This window comes from Peromyscus eremicus, chromosome 17, assembly GCF_949786415.1.
Source record: "Peromyscus eremicus chromosome 17, PerEre_H2_v1, whole genome shotgun sequence".
Lineage (NCBI taxonomy): Eukaryota > Metazoa > Chordata > Mammalia > Rodentia > Cricetidae > Peromyscus > Peromyscus eremicus.
This window is the reverse complement of record NC_081433.1, coordinates 6,088,674-6,110,291: the sequence shown is the minus strand read 5'-3', so window position 1 is coordinate 6,110,291 and position 21,618 is coordinate 6,088,674. Positions and strand designations below refer to the sequence as shown.

The window sequence follows — 21,618 nt, the reverse complement described above, 5'->3', positions numbered from 1 at the left end:
TTGCATTCTGGGTCTGCCCACCCCCATGGCTGAGGTTCACATTGGATTCTTGGCTTCAGCCACCACCATGGCTAGAGTGTAGTTTTTATGCTTGCTCGTGGAGGTCAAACAGATGTGTTAGCTGAGGTTCTCCTCTGCGCCTGTGTCTGCCTCCGTTTCTCCTCTCTTTCTGCCTCTCTTTTTCTCTCTCCTCTTCTCTAATGCACTTTGAAAGAGAGTGTGAGTCCAGGGAGTTGGGATATGGCAGAGTTGTAGGTGACCCCTGCTGGGGTGGAATAGCACTTCGGGTTTTATTTGAAGTCCACGCTGGTGATTGTTCGTCAGTAGCGGAGAGGACATTGGGCACCGATTCAAGGGCAGACACAGAGCAGGCGAGCTTGCTGTACAGTCAGAACAAGTGTTACTGTGATTCTTCTGGGTTTTGTTTCTGGGTAGATCTAGGGATCAAGCCCGTGGCCCTAGGGAAACATTCCATTGCTGCTTTTAACTTCTGAGTCTTCAAGCTGTGAGGGTTAGAAATGATGGTGCAAACTGGTTCCACAGAGTGACTGTAGTCACTCTTACCCACCCCCCTGTCCTCCATGCCACCTGTGCATGCACCCCCCACCGTACATGGGGGAGATTCACGAGTCTGTTTTCATCTCCTTATATATTACAGTTTCTCAGTGTACAAGTAGAGGCAACTTTCCAGTTATTCACACAGTCCTGGTTTCACTCATCAGTCATACTCTCTACTGGTACCAGTCACTCTCCGTCTCTCTGTATACACGTTGTATAAATAAGTGTGTCTGCTCAGGTATACATGTTTTATACATGCCGATGTATGGAACTTTTCAAATTAGGATAAGCAGATCTATATCAGAAATAAATTTTTCTGCATATGGCTATGCATGCCTAGAGAAAGAGACAACTACATTGAAATAGCAAAGAGATGAGCAATATTCTTGAGTATATGTTACATACACTTAAGTATAGTTGTATTACAAAGGAAACTTGTCCTTCTTTAGTATTTTTAAATGTTTTTTCCATCACTAAAATCATAATTCACATGAGACATGAAACTGATTCCAAAGACCAGTCACTACTCTTTGATGGTTAGGGGAAGTTTCCAGGAGGGGGTGTGGTCCTTATGGCACTGGGTTTGTCTCTATGGCAAGTGTCCATGGTGTTCTGGCTGTGTTCATGGCATCATGCTGGTGGCTGGGGACAGTGGCTATAGGACTGAAGGAACTTACTGTGTATATGGACTAGAAGAGGAAGACCAGGGGACCAATGTTGCAATATCCTCTCCTCATGTTATGTCATTTAAGGAATCATAAGACCCCATCAGTTCACAAACCCCTGTGCAGAACATGGCAGGGCTTTCCACCTGACAGTGTGGAACTGACCATGGATGTCCCGAGCCATCTCCAGCTCACACTTCCTTTGTGCATCTAGGGCATTGGCGGATCTCCAGGGATCACAGGTTCAAAGGGAGATATGGGACCCCCAGGAGTTCCTGGATTCCAAGGTAAGACACTGGAGTCTGAGCCTGGCAGCCTTGCTGTCGAGGGCATGATGTTCCATGGCCTTCTGAGCACACATGCTCCAATATTCAGATGCCAGCATGGCTGCAGCAAGAGATAATGCTGTTTTCAAGTTAAAAATGCAGTAAATTTCCCTGTTTTTGAGACAGGGTCTTGCTATTACAGGCTGACCTTAAGCTTATGGCCACACTCCTGCCTCAGCCCCTGAGTGCTGGGATTCTAGCTGTTTACTACTGCTGCCAGCTAAAAATGACCTTTCTATGTGGTGTGGATGGCCGACTAAAGGCATTCTGATTTTCTTAATTAAGAACCAGTGGACCACATATGCCTCAGTCACTTGAGTCTCGACAAGAAGTTGTATATTGTTGGTTGTTTTTACTTTTTGCTCTTTTGGCTCTTTTGGGGGGTCCACCACCCAGCTCCCAAATAAATCACATATGGAGGCTTATTCTTAATTATAAATGCCCAGCCTTAGCTTGGCTTGTTTCTTGCCAGCTTTTCTTAACCTTGATTATCCCATTTATCTTTGGTCTCTGGGCTTTTACCTTTTTCTATTTCTTTCTTTCTTTCTTTCTTTTCTTCCTTTCTTTCTTTCTCTCTCTCTCTCCCTTCCTTCCTTTTTCTTCCTTCCCCTTCCTTCCTTCCTTCCTTCCCTTCTTTCTTTCTTTCTTTCTTTCTTTCTTTCTTTCTTTCTTTCTTTCTTTCTTTCTTTCTCTGTTGCTGGTTGTGTAGCTGGGTGGCTGGCCCCTGGCATCCTCCTCCTTCTCTCACTCCTTGATCTCTCTTCCTTTTATCTTCTTTCCTCCCAGATTTCTCCTTCTCTTTATTCTTTCTGCCTGCCAGCCCCGCCTGTCCTTTCTTCTGCCTCACTATTGGCCATTCAGCTCTTGATTAGACCATCAGGTGTTTTAGACAGGCACAGTAACCCAGATTCACAGAGTTAAACAAATGCAACATAAAGGAATGCACTACATCTTTGCATCACTAAACCAATGTTCCACAGCATAAACGAATGTAATACACCTTAAAATAATATTCTACAACAATTGTGGCTTTGAGCTATTCATTAGTTTATCAGTGCAGTCAGCAGACATGTTCTGGGTGCTAGCAGTCACTCTACAGGTGTCTTTGGTCTGCCAGACAAATTGTGACCACAGACTCCCTCTTGTGCCCCTGCTCTGATCGTCACTACCTAAGAGTGGCTGCTCATAAAAGGATGGCTTCCGTCTCTGGAAAGAAAAGTTTCATGAGCTACTGCAGCTGAAAGAATAGCATGTTTTCTTCCCCGGAGATAAATGGGAATGTGTTCACTGTGTGTGTATGCACCCATGATGTATGCTTTCATATGTGTGTGTCTGCATGCACATGCGGGGAAGCCACGGTGTGTATATCTTTGCACATGTACTGTGCCTGCATATGCATACACACACATTTGTGTATGTGTGTGAGTATGCACTCCTATATTCTTGCATATGGTTGAAAGCTCTGTGCAGTGACAATGTCCTTTCCCCCACCCAGGTCAGAAAGGTCTTCCTGGCCTACAGGGAGTGAAAGGAGACCAGGGAGATCAAGGCATACCCGGCCCCAAAGGTAGGTGAATTGTTAGTGCACCAGACTTGATCGATGACCCGGAGAGATGCAGATGCCACACAGGACTTGAGGGGGTGACTTTCCAGGTGTCAAATGAGTGGAAATGGAGATGAGAAATTCTTGTGGGCTGCTGCTGGAGTTTTCAGCTGACCTGTCTTGATAGCGGAATTGTTCAGCGTGACTCAGAGTCCAGGGGAGCGGAGAGGGACGTGGAGAGGGGCGTTTGCTGAACCACCACGTGTTGGGAATCCAGCATGTTGCATAGGCCTCGACATCAGACTGACACCAGCCTCTGAGAGTCAGGACGGAACAAAACCCCCTCTGCCACTCACCCTGCCGACTCCGATGGCTTGTGCTGTGCCCACGGTGTCAGGAGAGGGCAGGGTGCCAGCTCTTGGTCTCCAGCGTGGACTGGAGCCCGGGGTTGAGAGCTCAGGCTTAGTTAAGCAAGAACGCTGTAGTGCTTATTGAATGTGTGTTTGCGGATGGGACAGTGGCTGCCAAAGCTGCTTTTCATCACCCTGCGGACACTGAGCTGATCCTCTGCCTGCCATTCCCACAGGTCTCCAAGGTCCTCCAGGGCCCCCAGGTCCATATGATGTCATCAAAGGAGAACCAGGGCTCCCTGGTCCAGAGGGTCCCCCTGGTCTAAAAGGGCTCCAAGGACCACCAGGGCCAAAAGGACAGCAAGGTGAGGCCTCGGGTTGTGTGGGCGCCTGGGTGTCTGTGTGGGGTTTCCTACTGCCTATGTTCTAAGACCAAGAGTCTGAATTGTGGTTGATTATACAAACATGTTTAAAGTATACCAGACATAGTAATAAAGGTTTTGAAAGGAACCTTCCCCAACCCCGCCCCCCCCCCCCCCACACACACCAAAAGCAAGCCAAAATACAGGAAAACCACAGGCTCTTACAACTCAGCATATCTCGGCTTAGTTAGAAACATCCAGGGCTGGAGAGATGGCTTAGTGGTTAAGGGCACTGGCTGCTCTTCCAAAGGTCCTGAGTTCAATTCTCAGCAACCACATGGTGGCTCGCAGCCATCTGTAACGAGATCTGGTGCCCTCTTCTGGCCAGCAGGCATACATGCAGACAGAACACTGTATATATAATAAATAAGTTAAAAAAAAAAAAAAAAAGAAAAGAAACATCCAGAACCTTGCATGGCAGGGCAGCAGGCAGGGTGGAGCATCAGGCTCCTGTGGGCTCCTGGGATGGCTGCTCTCCGAGCAACCGGCAAGTGTCTGTGAGTGAAGGCCTTGTGGTTCCTTCCCTGTGTTCCCAGCACACCCTCCCCCGGGTGCTGGCTGTTACTGGCCATTCCTGTTTCAGGAGCTGGGGGGTCAGGGGCGGGCAGAGAGCAGAGGCGTTGAAGGCAGTGTCCAGAAAAAGTTAAACTTCAAGCTGCTTATGAGTGAGTTAACTGTACACGTGAAAACAGAAAACTGTCACATTGGCTTTCTGTGGCCTCAACACTGAGACTCTAGACCAGTGGTTCTCAGTCTTCCTGATGCTGCGACCCTTTGATACAGTTCCCCATGCTGTGGCGACCCCAACCATAAAACTATTCCATTGCTACTTCATAACGGTTTCGCCACTGTTATGAATCAGAATGTAAATATCTGATATGCGACCCTGTTGGGGTCCTGACCCACAGGTTGAGAACCACTGCTCTAGAGCATAGCAAGAGGGGAGGTTAGGCCAACCCCCACCCCCACCCCGTCCTCCTTACTTGGCCCTTTCCAGGTCTGGCTGCCACATAACAGCCACAGGAAGCTTGTGGGAGCTCAGGGGACATTTGAGGGACAGGGAGCTGAGACTCCAGCAGGGGGAGCCCTTGGCTCTGCAGGAAGCAGCGGGGTTCACCCAGGCCGTGATGGGCTGCCAGGATCCATAGGCCACTCAGGCACACCTTCTCACCAGCGGTCCAGGCCCTGTGCTTGCTTCCCAGAGATGAAAAATAACCTTCCAGAAGGGAAGAAAGAGGGACAGATTGCTGCTCACCAGACAAGCTCACAAATTCGTCTCCCTCTCCCGCAGGTGTGACAGGCTCAGTGGGCTTGCCTGGACCTCCAGGTGTCCCTGGGTTTGATGGCGCCCCTGGCCAGAAGGGAGAGACTGGACCCTTTGGACCACCTGGTAGGTCTTTACAGCAGAAACAATAGATCCAGGTCTGAGAAACCACAAAAGGAAGTTTAAGTAGTACCGACGGGCTACCAAGGAAGCCTGCCTCGTAGAAGAGATGGGCTCAAGGCGGGGGGAGGTGGGGGGGTTGGGGAGGTGGGAGTGGGGGTGGGGGGGTGGGGGCGCCGGGAGCTGAGACTTGTTTTCTGCATAGTGATGGAGATGAGCTGAGATGTGTGCTTTCCAGAGCAGTCAAGAGGGTGGGCCCCTGTGGCTTCCCAAAAACACGGTGTTCTGCAGCTACAAAAATTCTGTGGAGCCACAGCTAGTGGAAAGTAGAATTAAAAAATAACAATGTCAGTGTTTTTCTCAAGGCCGCTGGCATGGGACAAACTTCATGGGAAGCAGAAATTAGATGACTAACTCACAGTGATGTGGTGCTGAGACCTAGGTGTCCCCGAGCAAAGAGCACAGCCTTGCAGCCCTGGGGCAGTGTGAGGCGTGACTGTCCCAGGGAAGGCAGGACTGGGTGCCTGAGTCTGTGTTTTACTCCGGCTTTCAGATGAGGGTAAAGCTGTTTGAATGATTCTGTAGTGACCCCCACTTTGAGGGGCCTGGGATTCCTTATGAATGGAGCAGTGGAGTTAGAGCGCAGACTACTTCATTTACTCACTGAAGGGTGTGTCCCTTGCCACACACTGGGCTCATAAAGCCATGCCAAGGTGGGATGTGGAGGAGACAGGAATGCCCCCGGGAGGAGGCCTGTGTTATTTAGCTTCACTCTTCCCTTGGCATTTGTTCTGTGCCGTGAAAGGTCAGACGCTCCTGGTGCTTTCAGGATGCAGACAGCTAAAGTTCTTTGGAAATGGATTCTGGGGCCTTTGGAGGGGACTGAATGGTAACTAAGGCATTGATTTGTCTTCTACAGGTCCGAGAGGGTTTCCTGGTCCACCAGGCCCTGATGGGCTGCCAGGATCCATGGGTCCCCCAGGTACCCCATCTGTGGACCATGGCTTCCTCGTGACCAGGCATAGTCAGACAACAGATGATCCGCTGTGTCCTCCGGGGACCAAAATTCTTTACCATGGGTACTCTCTGCTCTATGTGCAGGGCAACGAGCGGGCCCACGGGCAGGACTTGGGTAAGATGCAGCTCTTTCCCTGTGTGATATGTGGTGGGTTCCCAACTCGATACACGGTGTGCTGGTCTCTGCCACAGTGTGGAGGGCCAGAGAGGCAGTGTCTCCTGAGGAGGGTTGCTCCATCTCCCTTCGCTCTCACACAATGACCCCTTAGATCAGCAGCTTCTCTTTGTCTTTTGAGAAGCCACGGACTATGAGGGCTGATTCCTTGGCTATGTTGAAATTGATAAAAGGTCAGCCCTCACTTCTGTACAGTCAGGGTTCCTGTAGTGGCGTACCTAGCCGTTTGCGGTTTTCTTAAGAATAGGGCTGCTTACTGGCTGCTCCTCTAGAAATGCACCCTGTTATTCTGATGGAGGCTCTCTGCGTCTTCTGTCCTGCAACCCCGACCCAAGTTCCTTCGGTTCATCAGGAAGCCATATGTCTGCCCATTATCTTCAGCTGCTCCTGGGACCCTCCACCGAGTTACACCCTAGTGTTGTGTACTTGTGATGTAGCTGAAAGAAGGTAGAACCGCAGTGGCCGTGGGACCCACAGTGACAACCCACCCTGTAGCCGCCCAACATTCCTCCTAGAACACTTGCCTCTGTTGGTGAACAGGGCATGTTTCCTTCCCTCAAGCACATCTGCGTGGCTCTTTACTGTTCTCTTTTTGCCCCATCAGGGGAAATCTCATCTGCCCCTCACTCACCATCATCCTAGCCTACTCTGTTTGCTTCCTTCTTTCTGACGAGAATGTCAAGTGTCAGTTTCCGCCCCGGGGGTGCTGACCGCAGGCTCTCACTTCGCCCTGTGTTCTCTCCGGTCCAGGCACGGCCGGCAGCTGTCTGCGCAAGTTCAGCACGATGCCTTTCCTCTTCTGCAACATCAACAACGTCTGCAACTTCGCCTCCAGGAACGACTACTCCTACTGGCTGTCCACGCCAGAGCCCATGCCCATGTCCATGGCGCCCATCTCTGGGGACAACATCCGGCCCTTCATTAGCAGGTGAGCTCAGCATTCACAGGGGCTCATGCAAAATTAAATAAGGAGCAGCTGTCTGTATTTGGCCTTGAACTTACAGAGACCACCTGCTTCTGCCTTCCCGGTGCTGGGGTAAAAGGCATGCACCACCGTGCTCTTTTGCCTTTTAAAAAACATATTGTGTGTGTGTGTGTGTGTGTGTGTGTGTGTGTGTGTGTGTGTGTGTGTGCGTGCAGGTGTCCTTATAGCCAGAGGATCAGATCCCCGTGGAGCTGGAGTTACAGGTGGTTTTGAGTCACCTGGAATGAGTGCTGGGAACCTCTCTCGGGTTCTTTGCATGTTCTCAGCCACAGTAAACCATCTCTCCAGCTCCCAAATGCCCTTCTTTTTTAAAGGGTGAATCATGACCCGTTGAATGGGTGCACATTACATTTCATTTACCTGCATATCCACAGCTCACCTGTCAGCGGTTATCGGGGTTGACTGTTCACTGACTAAGAGCACTCAGAGTGTGGGTGTTTACACCTGAGGGCACTTGGAGTGTGGGTGTTTACACCTAAGGTCACTCGGAGTGTGGATGTTCACACCTAAGGTCACTCGGAGTGTGCATGTTCACACCTAAGGTCACTCGGAGTGTGCATGTTCACACCTAAGGTCACTCGGAGTGTGCATGTTCACACCTAAGGGCACTCGGAGTGTGGGTGTTCACACCTAACCTCTTGCCTTTCGTCCTTCTGCTGCGTCTAGAATTGGAATTTCTGAGTCATACATTGGTGCTATTTTTAAGTGTTTAGGAAACTTCCTCCCTGTTTTTCCACAGCGGCTGTGCCCTTGGCATTTTGACATTCCCGCCAGTCCTGCACAAGGGATCTCTCCCCTTCCTCCATCTCCTCACTGATGCTTGCCATTTTCTGTTGTATTTTTTACGGTAGCCCAATGGTTGTGAAATGAAGCCCAAGGAACTGTAGTTATTGAATATATAATATATGACTCATCTGCTTATGTAGTGTTTATGCATAAAAAAATATACAGATTTATGTCACTCAAATATATGCATGATCCCCCGAACCACAGAATTAATTATGCAATAACGAAGATTCATCTCACATTCCCTCTTATTCCATCAAATTTTGCCCCCTTGAGGCAGTGTTACACCCATTGGGAATGCGTAGGTCTCTGGCTGAGTGATTCCTAAATTAAGCTTGTCCTCGCTGACATCTGGAGTGTTTTCAGTTCAAGAGCTTGCCTGGTGGGAAGTAAGACAGGAAGCTTTGTGAGTGAGAAGTGTGAGTTGTCCTATTTTTGCCTACTTCCATCAAATTAGAAGTCGACTGTTCAGCTGTTACTGAAACCTAACAGAAACACGGAAATGGACAGACGTCATAAAGAGTTTACTTTATTGACGACAGCAAGAATGAGAAGTCGGGGGTTTTCCTTAGGCGTTTAGGAGAGCACCAGGCGTTTCCAGATTCCCGTTTGAGGCAGGTCTCAATGTACAGCCCAGGCTGGCCTTGAACTTGAGATCTTCATGCCTCAGCTTCTTAAGTGCTGGGATGCTGGGTCTACCCCACCATGTCTGGATCTCCACAATCCCTCAAAACCCACAAGCACAAAGACAGCCTGGCAGCTCTACCAGAGGGTACTGGAGAACAGAACCACAGGCTGTCTGTGATTGTGCACTGAAGTCCCTCAGGACCGCCTCTCTTATTTTTATCTTTTGGAGCTATCAGAAAATTAATTTTATAGGTCTTAGGCTGGAGAATGTCATTTGTTACATTTCAAGGGTACATAGAGCACACAACACTCCACACACACACACACACACACACACACACACTCACACACACGTGTGATCTGCTGCCCAGGGTGTGCTAAAGGCCCAAGAAAGAGAATTAACTTTTTGTGTGGTTTCCTTTTTAGCTTTCCTTGGAAAACAGGTAGAAAATGATTATCATTTATGTTTCTTGATTACTTTTGGAATGACATCCATGCTGGTCTGGATTTGGTTGCAGATCTGGGGAAGTGTGTATCTGTGGACGTGTGTCTTCATGGGGCCCTCCTGGTTCTGTGAGCACACTTGAAATGCCAGACTTGTTTCAGTGTCTCGGGACTCAATATTCCAGGGCCCATGTCTCTGCAGCTTGAGGGGCCCTCCAGGTCCCACATGGGCCTTTATCCACACGTGTCTCTCTGATTCCCTGTTGTAGTGACATGACCCTCTTCTCGGGGCTGAGAGTTACTTTGATGGTTTCCAGCTACGTCTCAGGACTTCCAGGTTCCTTTTTTCCCATGGGAAGGCCCCAAAACGTCATTTTAGAAACACTGACACAAATCTTTCCTTTTGAGTATTGAGCCACGAAGGTGGGAGCTCTTGTCTTTGTCCTATTGGCCACGATTTCTGAGTACTTCCTCTGGCTTTCTTCAGACAGGAGTGGTGATAAAGCCACAGTTTAATCACCTGAGGTCGGAGAGCAAGGGACGCTGCAGGTGGCCTGGGCTGACACTAGCCATGGCTCTAGTGTCTTCATAAATACAGGGAATGGGGCCACTGACAGCCCGCTGGGTCTTCTGGAGGGCAGGGATGCCCTCTTTGTGGCCATCTAAAGCGCCCCCACCCCCAGCACTGATGCATCCTGGGAAGGGGGGCACTTCTACCAGCTGTCCTGTTTCCGTGCCTGAGAAGCAGATGGCAACAGATGGGCCAGGCGATTTCAATTCCAGTGGCTGGTGTTTAACGGAACCTATTAATTCATCTGCATTTGTGTGAATAAAGTAGAAAGCATAGAAAGTGTGTGCATGCACGTGGACACACACACACACACACACACACACACACACACACACACACACCACAGAAAATGGAATGACTAATCCAGCCGCCCGCCCACTCCCCGTCCATCCGTATGCAGAACTTGCTGTAATTATTCACACGTTTGTTCTCATTTAGCAGCGTGGCTAACACTCTCTTCACTCTGTGACTGGAATGTAATTATTTTGCTGCTGCTGTTTGTGTTTTTAAGCATGGCACTCCTCCCTCACCATCCGGTGCTCCCTCACCATCCGGTGCTCCCTCACCATCCGGTGCTCCCTTATTTGGGCGAGCTTTAGAACACTGGATGCCCCTACTGTTTCTGTCTGCCCTGGGATGCCCTGTCATGGCTGGGCTTGAGCCAGCCTGGCACAGGAGGAACCTTGTCGTGGGGAGGGACCTGGTCAGTGCTTCCCTCTGCCTCCTTTTAGGACCTGGCCTCCCCATCTTTCTTCTTTTAGAATAGGTCATTAAAAAGCAACTTTTTTGAATTGAATGTTTTAGGACAGGGATGGGAGGCCCTGAACTGGACCAGGAGAAAGAGGGAGAGAGGGCAGGGGGCAGGGCTGTCCCCAGGTCCCACCCACGCTGAATGCCTGCTCCCCCCCGCCCAGGTGTGCAGTGTGCGAAGCCCCAGCCATGGTGATGGCGGTACACAGTCAGACCATTCAGATCCCGCCGTGCCCCAACGGTTGGTCCTCACTGTGGATTGGCTACTCCTTCGTGATGGTGAGTGCTGGGGGGACTTCACTTCCCTGGCAGGGCTCCCACTAACGCCTGTTAGCTCCTCTGTCCCTCCAAGTTTCCTAGATCATCCCCCGTTGAGCATAACTTGGAGCCTGGCTTCTTGATTGCCCGTGGGCTCCACAGTGTCTCCAGGATTCCCTGCTCCTCCTTGTGGGAAGTTGCTGCCTGCCATGAGTAGGGAGCTTCTAGTGTGTGGAAGCTCCACAGCCGTGTGGCCAGCACCCAAAGCCTGACCAGCTCCTCCTGTGTGTTACTAACTCACAGGAGTGCCTCAGATAAGAGGGAACATGGGTATTACCGGGAGCTTGCGCTTCTTCAGCTACGGCAGTGGCCAGGAGGACAATCCTCTTGGGTAATTCTCAGGCTGTACCCTGGGCAGTGAGGGTCACTCCCTTATCCTCCCAGGTTAATACCCAGAATGCACCCTGGCCAGGGAGGCTCTCTTATCATCACCTGCCTGTTTTCAGATGTTTCTTGGCCCCTTGCATTCTTTCTCTTGAAAAGATAATTATTACAGGGACAATTTCCTGTGTGGAGAGCTCATTATAGCTTATTCCATTTTATCACCACACTGAAAAATATTAAATGCACACAAGTCCTGAACTAGTAAGAAAATGGGTAAGAATTTACCAACCTCAAATAAGCGACCCTACACGGACATCGTTGTCATTCTCTTTAAAATCCCTGGGGCAGAACCAAGTTGTTGGTTTGACCTACAACTTAACATTCATTAACCTTGTTATTTGACATGAAAAGGACTTCCTGATTACTTTCTGAGAAAGCTGGGTGCTCTTCTCCCACTCAGAGGAGCTGATGTCCGGTTTCTGGGATGGTGTAGGCCCGAGTACCCCAACCTTGCCTGCAGGCCTGGATGGTGGACCATCATGGGTATTGAGCAGGTGTTTGGGCCCAGAGTTTGTGAGCCTGGGGAGCAGGTAGGGGAACTTGGAGCTTCACTGAGGAGACACTGTGGCTCCTTCCTAGGGACAGTGACTTTCTCTCTCTGGGTGATGAAACCTCAGACTCATGCCTTATGTGTTTGTCCCACAGCATACCAGTGCTGGTGCTGAAGGTTCTGGCCAAGCCCTTGCATCCCCTGGGTCCTGTCTGGAAGAGTTTAGAAGCGCCCCATTCATCGAGTGCCATGGCCGAGGAACATGCAATTACTATGCAAATGCTTACAGCTTTTGGCTCGCCACCATAGAGAGAAGCGAGATGTTCAAGTAAGTCAGAATGACCCTCTGCTGGAGGGCTCTTGTCTATCGGTACCCTTTCTTTTTTATTTCCTGTGAGCCATCGAGTCAGAGTCTGTTCTGTGTGGGCAGATGACCCATCTGATTTTCAAAGGGGAACCAAGGTGATAGGCTTGATTCTGTGTGTTGGGGAGCTGAGAAAGAAAAGAGGTCATTTGCCGTGTTTGTGGATGAGTGTGCTAAAATGTTATAAAAAGCGGCTGAAATCTTCAAACAGCAGGCGAAACATTGTATCCTCAGTAGCCAGGGAGGAGGGCGGGCCACTCATCCCTGGGGTGTTTACATGGTGGGTGCAGGGTATGTGGAAGGGACATTCTAAGGAACTCGACAAAAGACCTTTTTTTAATTCCTTTCAACACAAATATTACTGAAACGATAGAGATGTCTTTCCACTCCTGTCCCTTCCCGTTTCCAAGATTCATCTGAAAACACTGGTCCCAGGGATGCCGAGTCTGTCGAGGTTAATCTGGTCCCTCTCCAGTGGTCAGGAGCACATTACGCTCCTCCATCCTCCGTCACGTGTCAGCAGGAGCAGATGCAGGTGGCTGATGGGACAGGGGAAGCCTCTTCCTGGTCCTCGGCAGATGAGGCTGCTGTCTCCTGCAGACAAGCCTGTCTGCTCAGCCGTGAGGAGCTCTGCAGTCATCTTGTCTTTCAGATTAGGTCATTCTTTGCTAAACACCCCAAAGTATCATGTTCTTGACTGCTAGTTTACAGGAAAATGTCAGCTGTGCAAACACAGTCTAGACTGTGCTCCTTACCCCTCAGCTTGGGGAGGGCTTCCTCATAAGGTTAGTAGCCGAAAATGGGATTTTTTTGCTGCTTTGAAACAGCCCCCTGGTTATAATGAACCAAAATGCCTCCTTAAACAAAATTAGATAAGATTTTTTTTTTTTTTTAAAGCTAGAATTTGCTAGAGTAAGCTCCTTCAAGTTCAGGACAAGAAGCTCTTACGTGTGGTGAACTACATTTAGTAGAATTTAATGAGTACCAATCAGAGTTGAGATTTTTACCTTGCCACTGACTCAAATAACGTAGAATTTCTAGGGTCAAGACAAGTCTCAGCTGCTAAATGTGCCCCTCTTTGGCTTCACCTCAGGCCGTGTGTATCTAAACACCTACAGGGTCATGGACACGTTTCAGTTATGAATAATGTCAGTTCATTATTCCAGGCCTGCCACTTCCCCCGTCATCCAACAAAACTGAAGGAACACTCACTCTTGGTTAAATATGGTGGAGAAAATATTCCTCCATACCCTGGGGAGGCTCTAATCCACTGGAGACAATGAAAAGATAATTATAGTGCAAAGCATAGGATGGTCCTGTGGCTGAGAGGTGACCTCAGCTGGGCTCAGGTGGGCTCATGCGTGCAGATAATACCTAAAACGTTCCCCTGTTGTGGAACCACGGTCCCGGGTCCTGGTGCGCGTCTGCTCAGAGTTCAGGTGGACAGTGGTTGCTCATTGTCATCTGTGTGGACGGGTGTGTCTCTGGTCCCTTAGATGTCACAGGGCTTGGGAAAAGTGCCTGGGGAATGTACCCGAGTTTCTGGTGGTTCACAAGTCGATGCTGATGGCGTGACTCTGTTGTGTTCCAGGAAGCCCACGCCGTCCACCTTGAAGGCAGGGGAGCTTGGCACTCACGTCAGCCGCTGCCAAGTGTGCATGAGAAGAACCTAAGGAGGCCCGCCTCTGCCGCCGTCACAACATGGTGCTACTCCCTCCTCGTCCTCTCCTCCCTCCCGTTTTATTTTTTAACAGCAATGAACCCTAGAATTATACCCCATGTACCTCACTGTCCACTATGAAAACCATAAAGTGCCTTATAGGGATTTGCGTAACTAACACACCCTGCTTCGTTGGCTTCTGTTTGCTGAAGGAGAAGGACAGACAGCGATAAGCTTCCCATAGTGGCACATACCTACCAAATGGCACTCATGATCCAATAAAAAATGAATTGCCTTTTGCAATCCAGTGCACTGATGTGTGAGGTGAGAACTCCATAAGAAACCCAAGGTGCTACGGGTACACGGTACCCTCCAGACAGCCCACAGCCCGTTTCAACCTGTCACCCCAGATGTGAGCGTCTGTCTCTACCACTGTCTAGTGTTTCCAAATCAGGTCCCTCGATGGTCTGTGCAAAGAGCAGGTCAAGGAAACTGGTTTCTTCCACCCTTTACATGGAATTCCATCTTTTCAGCCCCAAACACCAACTTATGCCCTGTGTGGTACTACGCAGCTGCTTTTGTGGAAGTCATGGCTTTTCTGTGGAATAAAGATGGTCCAAAGGTAGACAGAAAATAAATATATATATATGTATTAGTAATTTATATAGGTGTCAGCAATTAGGCAGGTCAAGTTCTAGTGTAGAGCCCGTTGTTAAATAAAGCATGCTTCGTTCTCCTCTCTCGAAGACTGTGCTGTTCCTTCACAGGGTCTCCAACACCAGACCACCAAATGTGAAACACCAGCTTTCCTCATTGACTCCCAAACCAAAGAAGGTGTTATTGCCAAAGCCAAACTCATTCCTAAACATGGTGTCTACGCTCATGAGCCCTGTGCTTGGGCGCTTACGGCTGTTACTCTGTTCAGAGTATTTTCAGGGTTTTAAACACTAACCACAGACTGAATGACTCACTTCCCAGAGCGATGACAGCCAAGGCCTTCGATAGCATCCCTCGTCCTGCATCCCGGCAGCATTTCACACCTGAGCACACACAGGCCACTTCTCAGGAGCTGTTGTTGTCACAGCTCCTGCAGGGAGTGAACAGGTCGCAGGAGGGCAGACTCGGACCACTATGCTTGAAGTGACATTTCACTAGAAGTTCCCCCAAAAAAACGTTTTTAAGACTACTAAGGCCTTCTGTGTAATTTCTTTAAATGTGTATTTCTTAAGAATTCAAATTTGTAATAAAACTATTTGTATAAAAATGAAGCTTTTATGGATTTGTTGCCAGAACTACCATTGAAACATTAAAGGAAAAGTTACTGCACATACCGCTAATAAACCTGTAAGCTTTGCTGCGTACCTTAGATCATTTTTATTTTGTATTTGTTCAAACAAGAGTCCTGGACTGGGGGTAATTTATAGTGATTAACTGCAGGGAAGAGACAGCCTCCCTTCCACACCCTTCCTTCCTCTGTCAGCCCAGGTCCCACTAGACACAGGGAAGTAGAACTTGAGCAAGCACATGAAATACAGATCCTGCCATTGAGATTGGCTCCACCGGGCCTTAGAGCAGTGGACACGTTTCTGTCATAGAGGGGACTGGAGCAGAAGGTTGGATTCAAAATCATCTGAGGTGGGAAAGACAGATGTGTGCTGGAGAGATGGCCCAGTCAGAGGATGTGACTGTGGACCTCCAGCGTACACATAAAAAGTCAGGTGTGATGGTGCATGCTAGTCTCCCAGCACTGGGGAGCCTGAGACAGGCAGATCCCTTTCCTGGAGCTTGCTTATGAGCCAATCTGACTGAATTGGGGAGCTCCGGGTTCAGTGGGAGACTGTCTCAAAAAATGAAAGTGACTGGAGAAGACACTGGGTGTTGACTTACAGTCTCCACATATACACACACAATGGTACAAAAAGAAGTTTGTTTTTTTGTGTGTGTATGTGTGTGTGACTTAAGCTTTGGCAATTTTGTGTTTTAAGACAGTGTCTCACTATATAGGCCCCCTGGCTGGTCTGGAATTTTCCCTGTAGACCAGGCTAGCTTCGAACTCACAGAGATCTACCTCTGCCTCCCCAGTGCTTGGATTAAAGGCGTGTGTCACCACACCCGGCAAGCTTCAGTTTAACCTGGGTTGAAATACAGTCCGCGTAGGATGGATGTGTTTTTCCGTTTTCACGAAAAGGTGAACTCAACCAGCTGTACCAAGGATGAATTAGGATAATACACGAGAAACCTTTATATGCAAAGAAGAAACAGCATCATGAGAAACACTGTGTAAAGACAAAAGAAGATAACACACTGTGAACCAAACACGGTGCCCGGAACACACTGAACCAAACACAGTGCCCAGAACACAAGGTGCCCGGAACACTAACCTTACTAGACCTGGGACACAGGGGAGGTCTGGTTTGGCTCCTCTGCCCACTTTTGACGTAACTGATGGACAGAGTTCTTGGTGTTTTCCTCTGGGAGAATGGAGAAGACTATCATAGGCTCCTTGTGGCCATCACCGAGTCACTCCCCCACGGTTATATCACCAAACCCCAAGGTTCTTACAGTGCTGCGACGTTTTCAGGCTCTCCCTCTTCCCACCACCATCTGCTCTCAGAATGGGGATGGTCTTGGACATGCTTGTCAAAAATCAATTGCTTTTAGATGCATGGGAGATACAGTCAGCTTAATTTTAAAAAGATTGTGTGTGTCGTTAAGGACACCACTTAGGCCCCGTGTGGTTATCTGGTTCTCAGACGGCTAGTGAGAGTGGCCATCATTTCTCTGCTGAGTTGATTTTGCACCTGTAGTTTAGCTGGCCACAGAAGTGAGTTATCTTGGGGATTACTTACTCTGTTTCATCCACCTACATGACTCCACTTTCCATATCAGATTGTCTTGATTTAGCTTCAAAGTAAATCTTTAAAAATAAAATTTATGTGGTGAGTGATGTGCCTGCACATGTGTACATGCGCCACACGGGTGCCCGTGCCTGTGGATGCCAGGAGAGGGCATCGAGTCCCCTGGAACTGGCGTTAAAGATGATTGTGAGCCACCATTTGGATGTTGGGGATCAAAACTCATGTTCTACAGGTGCATTAAGTGCTCTTAACCACTGAGCCACCTCCCCAGGCCCTGAAGACAATCTCAAAGGCAGTTCCCGAGTGTCCTCTTACCTTGTATATATTTTCCAGAATGGTTTAGCTGACTTTAATTTCTCTGTTTTGTGTATAAGCTTGCGATGCAGCTTTGCTCAAACCCAGGAAACACTCACTGGTGCTCTGACTGGAGCCACAGCTAAATCTTAATCCCTTTGGGCAGAGTCACCACCTTCGCTGAATGATACATATGTAATTTCAAGACAGGGTTTCTCTGTGCAACTACCCTGGCTGTCCTGGATCTCGCTCTGTAGACCAGGCTGGCCTCGAACTCACAGAGATCTGCCTGGCTCTGCCTCCCAAGTGCTGGGATTAAAGGCATGCACCACTGCCTGGCTAATTTTTTACACTTTTTTTTTTTTTTTTTGGTTTTTCGAGACAGGGTTTCTTTGTGTAGCTTTGCGCCTTTCCTGGAACTCGCTTTGGAGACCAGGCTGGCCTCGAACTCACAGATATTCTCCTGCCTCTGCCTCCCGAGTGCTGGGACTAAAGGCGTGCGCCACCACCGACTGGCATTTTTTACATCTTAAAGTAAGATTTATCTTTTGTTTTCAGTGTCTGTGGGTTTTTTTTTTTTTTCTCACCATCATTTTACAGCTCTTAGTACACAGGTGCTTGATGTGCTTCATCAGATTTAAATCACTGCTTTTGAGCCGTTGTAAACAGCATCTCTAAAAACTCGGGTTTTGCCTCTAGATGCTCCGTCCCTGGGGGCGTCATTGATTTCTGCGCACTGACCTTGATTCTATGATCTTGTTAAGTTCACTTTATAGTTCTTGAGGAACTTTCTTTTGTGCTCTTATTAAGATTCTTCACATAGGCAATTTTGTTGTCTGAAAATAAGGAAAATTTCATTCATTCCTTTCTGTATTCTTCTCTTCCTACTGATTGATTGGTTGGTTGATTGGTTGGTTGATTGCCCTCTGGCACTGACAAGGAAAAAGCCAGAGTCTTTCGTCATTGAAAACAGTGTTGACTGTGGGGCCTTTCTCTACAGATGTTTTTGTCTCTGCGCATACCGATTGTGAGTGGGTGTTAATTCTGTCAAATGCTTTTCTGCATCAACTGTTAGGATCATATTGGCTTTCTCCTTTAGACTGTTCACATGGTTGGTGACAGTGATGGACAGTTGAATATTGAGTCGGTCTGATATTTCCACCATGAGGTCCACTCAGTCGTAGTACATTATTCTTTTTATCTGTCAAATCTTTTGTTTGCTAACATTTTATTAGGTTCTTTTTTGTGTATGCTACTCAGGAAAGCTGCCTTTAGTTTTTTCTTGTGTTGTCGTGGTCTGGTTAAATTAATTTTCTTGTTGTTGTGCAGTGTGTCTATGTACCATGGTCTGCACATAGAAGGACAACTTGAATGAGTCATTCTTTCCTTATGCCGTGTGGGTTCTGGGGATTGAACTCAGGTTGTCAGGCTTGGCAGCAAGCACCTTTACCTGCTGAGCCATCTCACTGGCCCTTGGTCTGGGTTATGTATCAGAGAATGCCATTTACAAAACACACACTATACAATGTTCCCTTTTCTGTTTTCTGGAAGAGATCAACCAGAGTTGGTGCTGTTTCATCTTTGAATGTTCAGAAGAATTTGCCAAGGAAACCGTCTGGAGTCTGCAAATGCCTTTTTTGAAAGCTTTCCAATGGTGAATTCAATTTTAAATGGTTGCAGTACAATTCAGGCTCTCTGTTCTTCTCGGACGGCATGGGGAGTCTCCCTTTCACAAGGCAGCCCCTCCTGAATTACTGGATTGTCTGTGCAGAGATATTTATATAATTCCCCCACCAGCTTGTCTGTGGAGCCTACAGTGAGAATCTTTGTTTATTCCCCAGTATTAAAAATTATCATTTCCATTTTTTCTTTGTCAGTATCAATATTGATTTTTTTTTCCATGAATGAGTTTTTGTTGTTTCATGGGTTTTTTTTTTGTTTTGTTTTTTGTTTTTTGTCTCTCTGCTTTCAATTTCATTGATTTGCTAGGCACAGCAGCATAAGCCTGTTAATCCCACCACCAGGGAGGCTGAGGCAGGGGAATCATGAGCTCAGGTCCTGCTTGAGTTACAGAGTGGGATCTTGATTTGGAATATTTTTCTTTGATTTTTTTTCTATTCTCTTTATTATTTTCTTTCATGCTCTTACTTTGGATTTATTCTGCTCATTTTCTGGCTTCTTCTGCTGGAAGCTTAGATGAGCAGTTTGAGACTTCCTGTTTTAACATCCATGTTGGCTGTTCAAACTACCTCTGTGTGTGTTGACAGGCTGTGTTCATTGGTTGTGTTGTTCGGCCGTCCCATTTACATCCAGTCCAGAGCAATAGCTCATTCGCTTTGATCTATGGTTTATTTGAGAACGTGTTGTTAGTGTCCAAAGCGTTGGTGAGGCCTCCTGTGAGAGCTCTTGTTTTACTATTTGGTTCCGCTATGATTTCATTATGACCACAGAATAAACAACTTCTGATTTCCATGGTTTTACATTTGGTCAAGTTCCCTTTATAACCCAGGGTATGTTCTTTCTTGGTGAACGCCCTTCATGTAATTGAAGATATGGGTCCAATTAGTGTCGGCCCCATGGCTGCATACATTTCTATTGGAATCCATCTTTTACAGCCTTGTTAATCTTTCAGCCTCCAGATGCATCATCTCTGGAGATGAGAGATGATGTCTCTAGGGTGGGGGGGCCTGTCTTCTCTCACGGTTGGAACGGTCCCTACTCTTTCCAGCCTAGTTAACACTAGGCACGCACATTCTCAATGTCTCACGTCTCCCTGCTGAGCCGACATTTCTCAGGGCTCCATGCACTGTTTCATGTATCATAATTATTTTTTTTCTCAGAAATCTACTTTGTTTGATATCGATACAGCCACTTTTTCTTTTGGATCAGTGTTTTAGGGTGGCTTTTCTGTTTCTTCATTTTTATCCTGACCACACAATTGTTTTTCGAAGTGAGATTCTTGTAGACAACATATGGCTATATCGTGTTTTCCAAATCTGTTCAGGCAATCTCTGTCTTAGCTGATGTGATAGACTGCTTTTATGTTTAATTATTGTTATATTTGGATTTTGTGTCTCAGTCTTTGTTTACTTTTTATTTACCACCTCTGAGATTTAGCTTTTCTTTCCTTTTTTTTTTTTTTTTTTTTTTTTGACATTTCTGGTATGCTGTTTTAACTCATATTCTGTTGTTTGCTATATTGACACATTTTAAATCCAGAAGTAAAGAATCAGTTTTTGTTATTGTTTGGTCCCATACCCCAGGCTGGACCAGAACTCAACAAGTGGCTAAAATTAGACGTAAGCAGCAGCTCTTCTCCCTCAGCCTCCCAAGTGCTGGGATTGCAGGAGTGACCCACCCCATCTGAAGGATAATTTTGAATTTGCCAGACATTTCTCATTTCTATTTTCTCCCTTTATTCCTAATATACACAGTTTATTTCTAGAACAGTCTTTTGTTTGTTTGTTTTAAATATCTGAAGAGCTTCCTTCAGGTAGGTCTGCCGGGAACGGTGATCCTGGCTTCCCATCAGCTGAAAATGTGTCTATTGTCTTTCCCTAACGACGGCATTCTGAGCCCTTATCTCTCTCAGTAGCTCTCCATATCATTTTCTTCTCTTCCCCTGGGCCCCGAGGTTTCAGACGAGAGAACCTGTGTTCCTCCTGGTCATCACTCCCGGAAGAATGCACAGCGCTCTGGCTTTTTGTAACGTTCCTCACTGCCTTTGTTTAGTTGCTGGGGGAGGTTCCAGCTGCAAGTTCTACTTCACCTGTGTGCTGTGTGGTGCTCATGCCTGGCCGTTTTTGCCAGTACTGTCCAGATCTACCCTGTGAAGGCTACTGTAAGGGAAAACTTACCATAGCACAGTTTTGGAGGCTCTGGTGAGGGGCTCTGCTTAATCACGACATGGTGGATGACAGACAGCATGGCGGAGGCATGCATGAGAGGGAGAAGGAACAGGGTGAGAGACGGGAGGCTGGAGAGACACAAGGGTCAGGCCAACTCTTTGTGTAACAGCCCGTTCTTGCAGGAGTTGAATCCCTCCACTCAATGTACATTTGTGGGGGACCAGAGCCCACATTTATTTACCTCGGGACTCTTGAGGAAGGAGGGATAAGAGACTTAGGTAGAAATAAAGAGGGGAGAGAAGCAGAGAGAAACGCAGGATAGCCTTGGGTGGGCCTGGATCCTAATCTATGGGTCCTGACTGTCTCTGAACTAGGATATTTAAAGGAATGCCAAGGGGTGGAGCAGAAGACCTCCCCTCAGCACAGCCAAGTGCAGACCATCTCAGATACCTGGTACTCAGGCCTCTGGTCCAATCATCCTCTCTATGCAGACCTGCTGGCTAAAGCCACTATGTTGCTAGAGTTTTCCTGCCTGACCCACGGTCAGGGCAAATCTCTCTCACCTGCCAGTCCCACAGCCTCAGACCCAACCAAGTAAACACAGAGACTTATATTAGTTACAAACTGTATGGCCGTGGCAGGCTTCTTGCTAACTGTTCTTACAGCTTAAATTAATCCATTTCCATTAATCTATACCTTGCCACATGGCTCGTGGCTTACCGGCATCTTCACATGCTGTTTGTCATCGTGGAGGCTGGCAGTGACTCTCTGACTCAGCCTTCCACTTCCCAGCTTTATT

The 21,618-nt window shown here is 47.8% G+C and overlaps 1 protein-coding gene across 1 annotated transcript in view; it reads left to right on the top strand.

Moving 5' to 3' along the window:
- Col4a1 (collagen type IV alpha 1 chain) overlaps positions 1-14,565 on the top strand; it is a 118,322-nt gene extending 103,757 nt beyond the window's left edge. The window contains exons 44-52 of the mRNA XM_059244929.1: positions 1,438-1,510; positions 3,045-3,116; positions 3,679-3,807; positions 5,156-5,254; positions 6,168-6,380; positions 7,191-7,368; positions 10,768-10,882; positions 11,951-12,123; positions 13,751-14,565. Coding sequence (XP_059100912.1) covers positions 1,438-1,510; positions 3,045-3,116; positions 3,679-3,807; positions 5,156-5,254; positions 6,168-6,380; positions 7,191-7,368; positions 10,768-10,882; positions 11,951-12,123; positions 13,751-13,832 — 1,134 coding nt within the window. The 3' untranslated portion in view covers positions 13,833-14,565. The remainder of the gene's footprint in view (positions 1-1,437; positions 1,511-3,044; positions 3,117-3,678; positions 3,808-5,155; positions 5,255-6,167; positions 6,381-7,190; positions 7,369-10,767; positions 10,883-11,950; positions 12,124-13,750) is intronic.
- Positions 14,566-21,618: the final 7,053 nt, after the last annotated feature.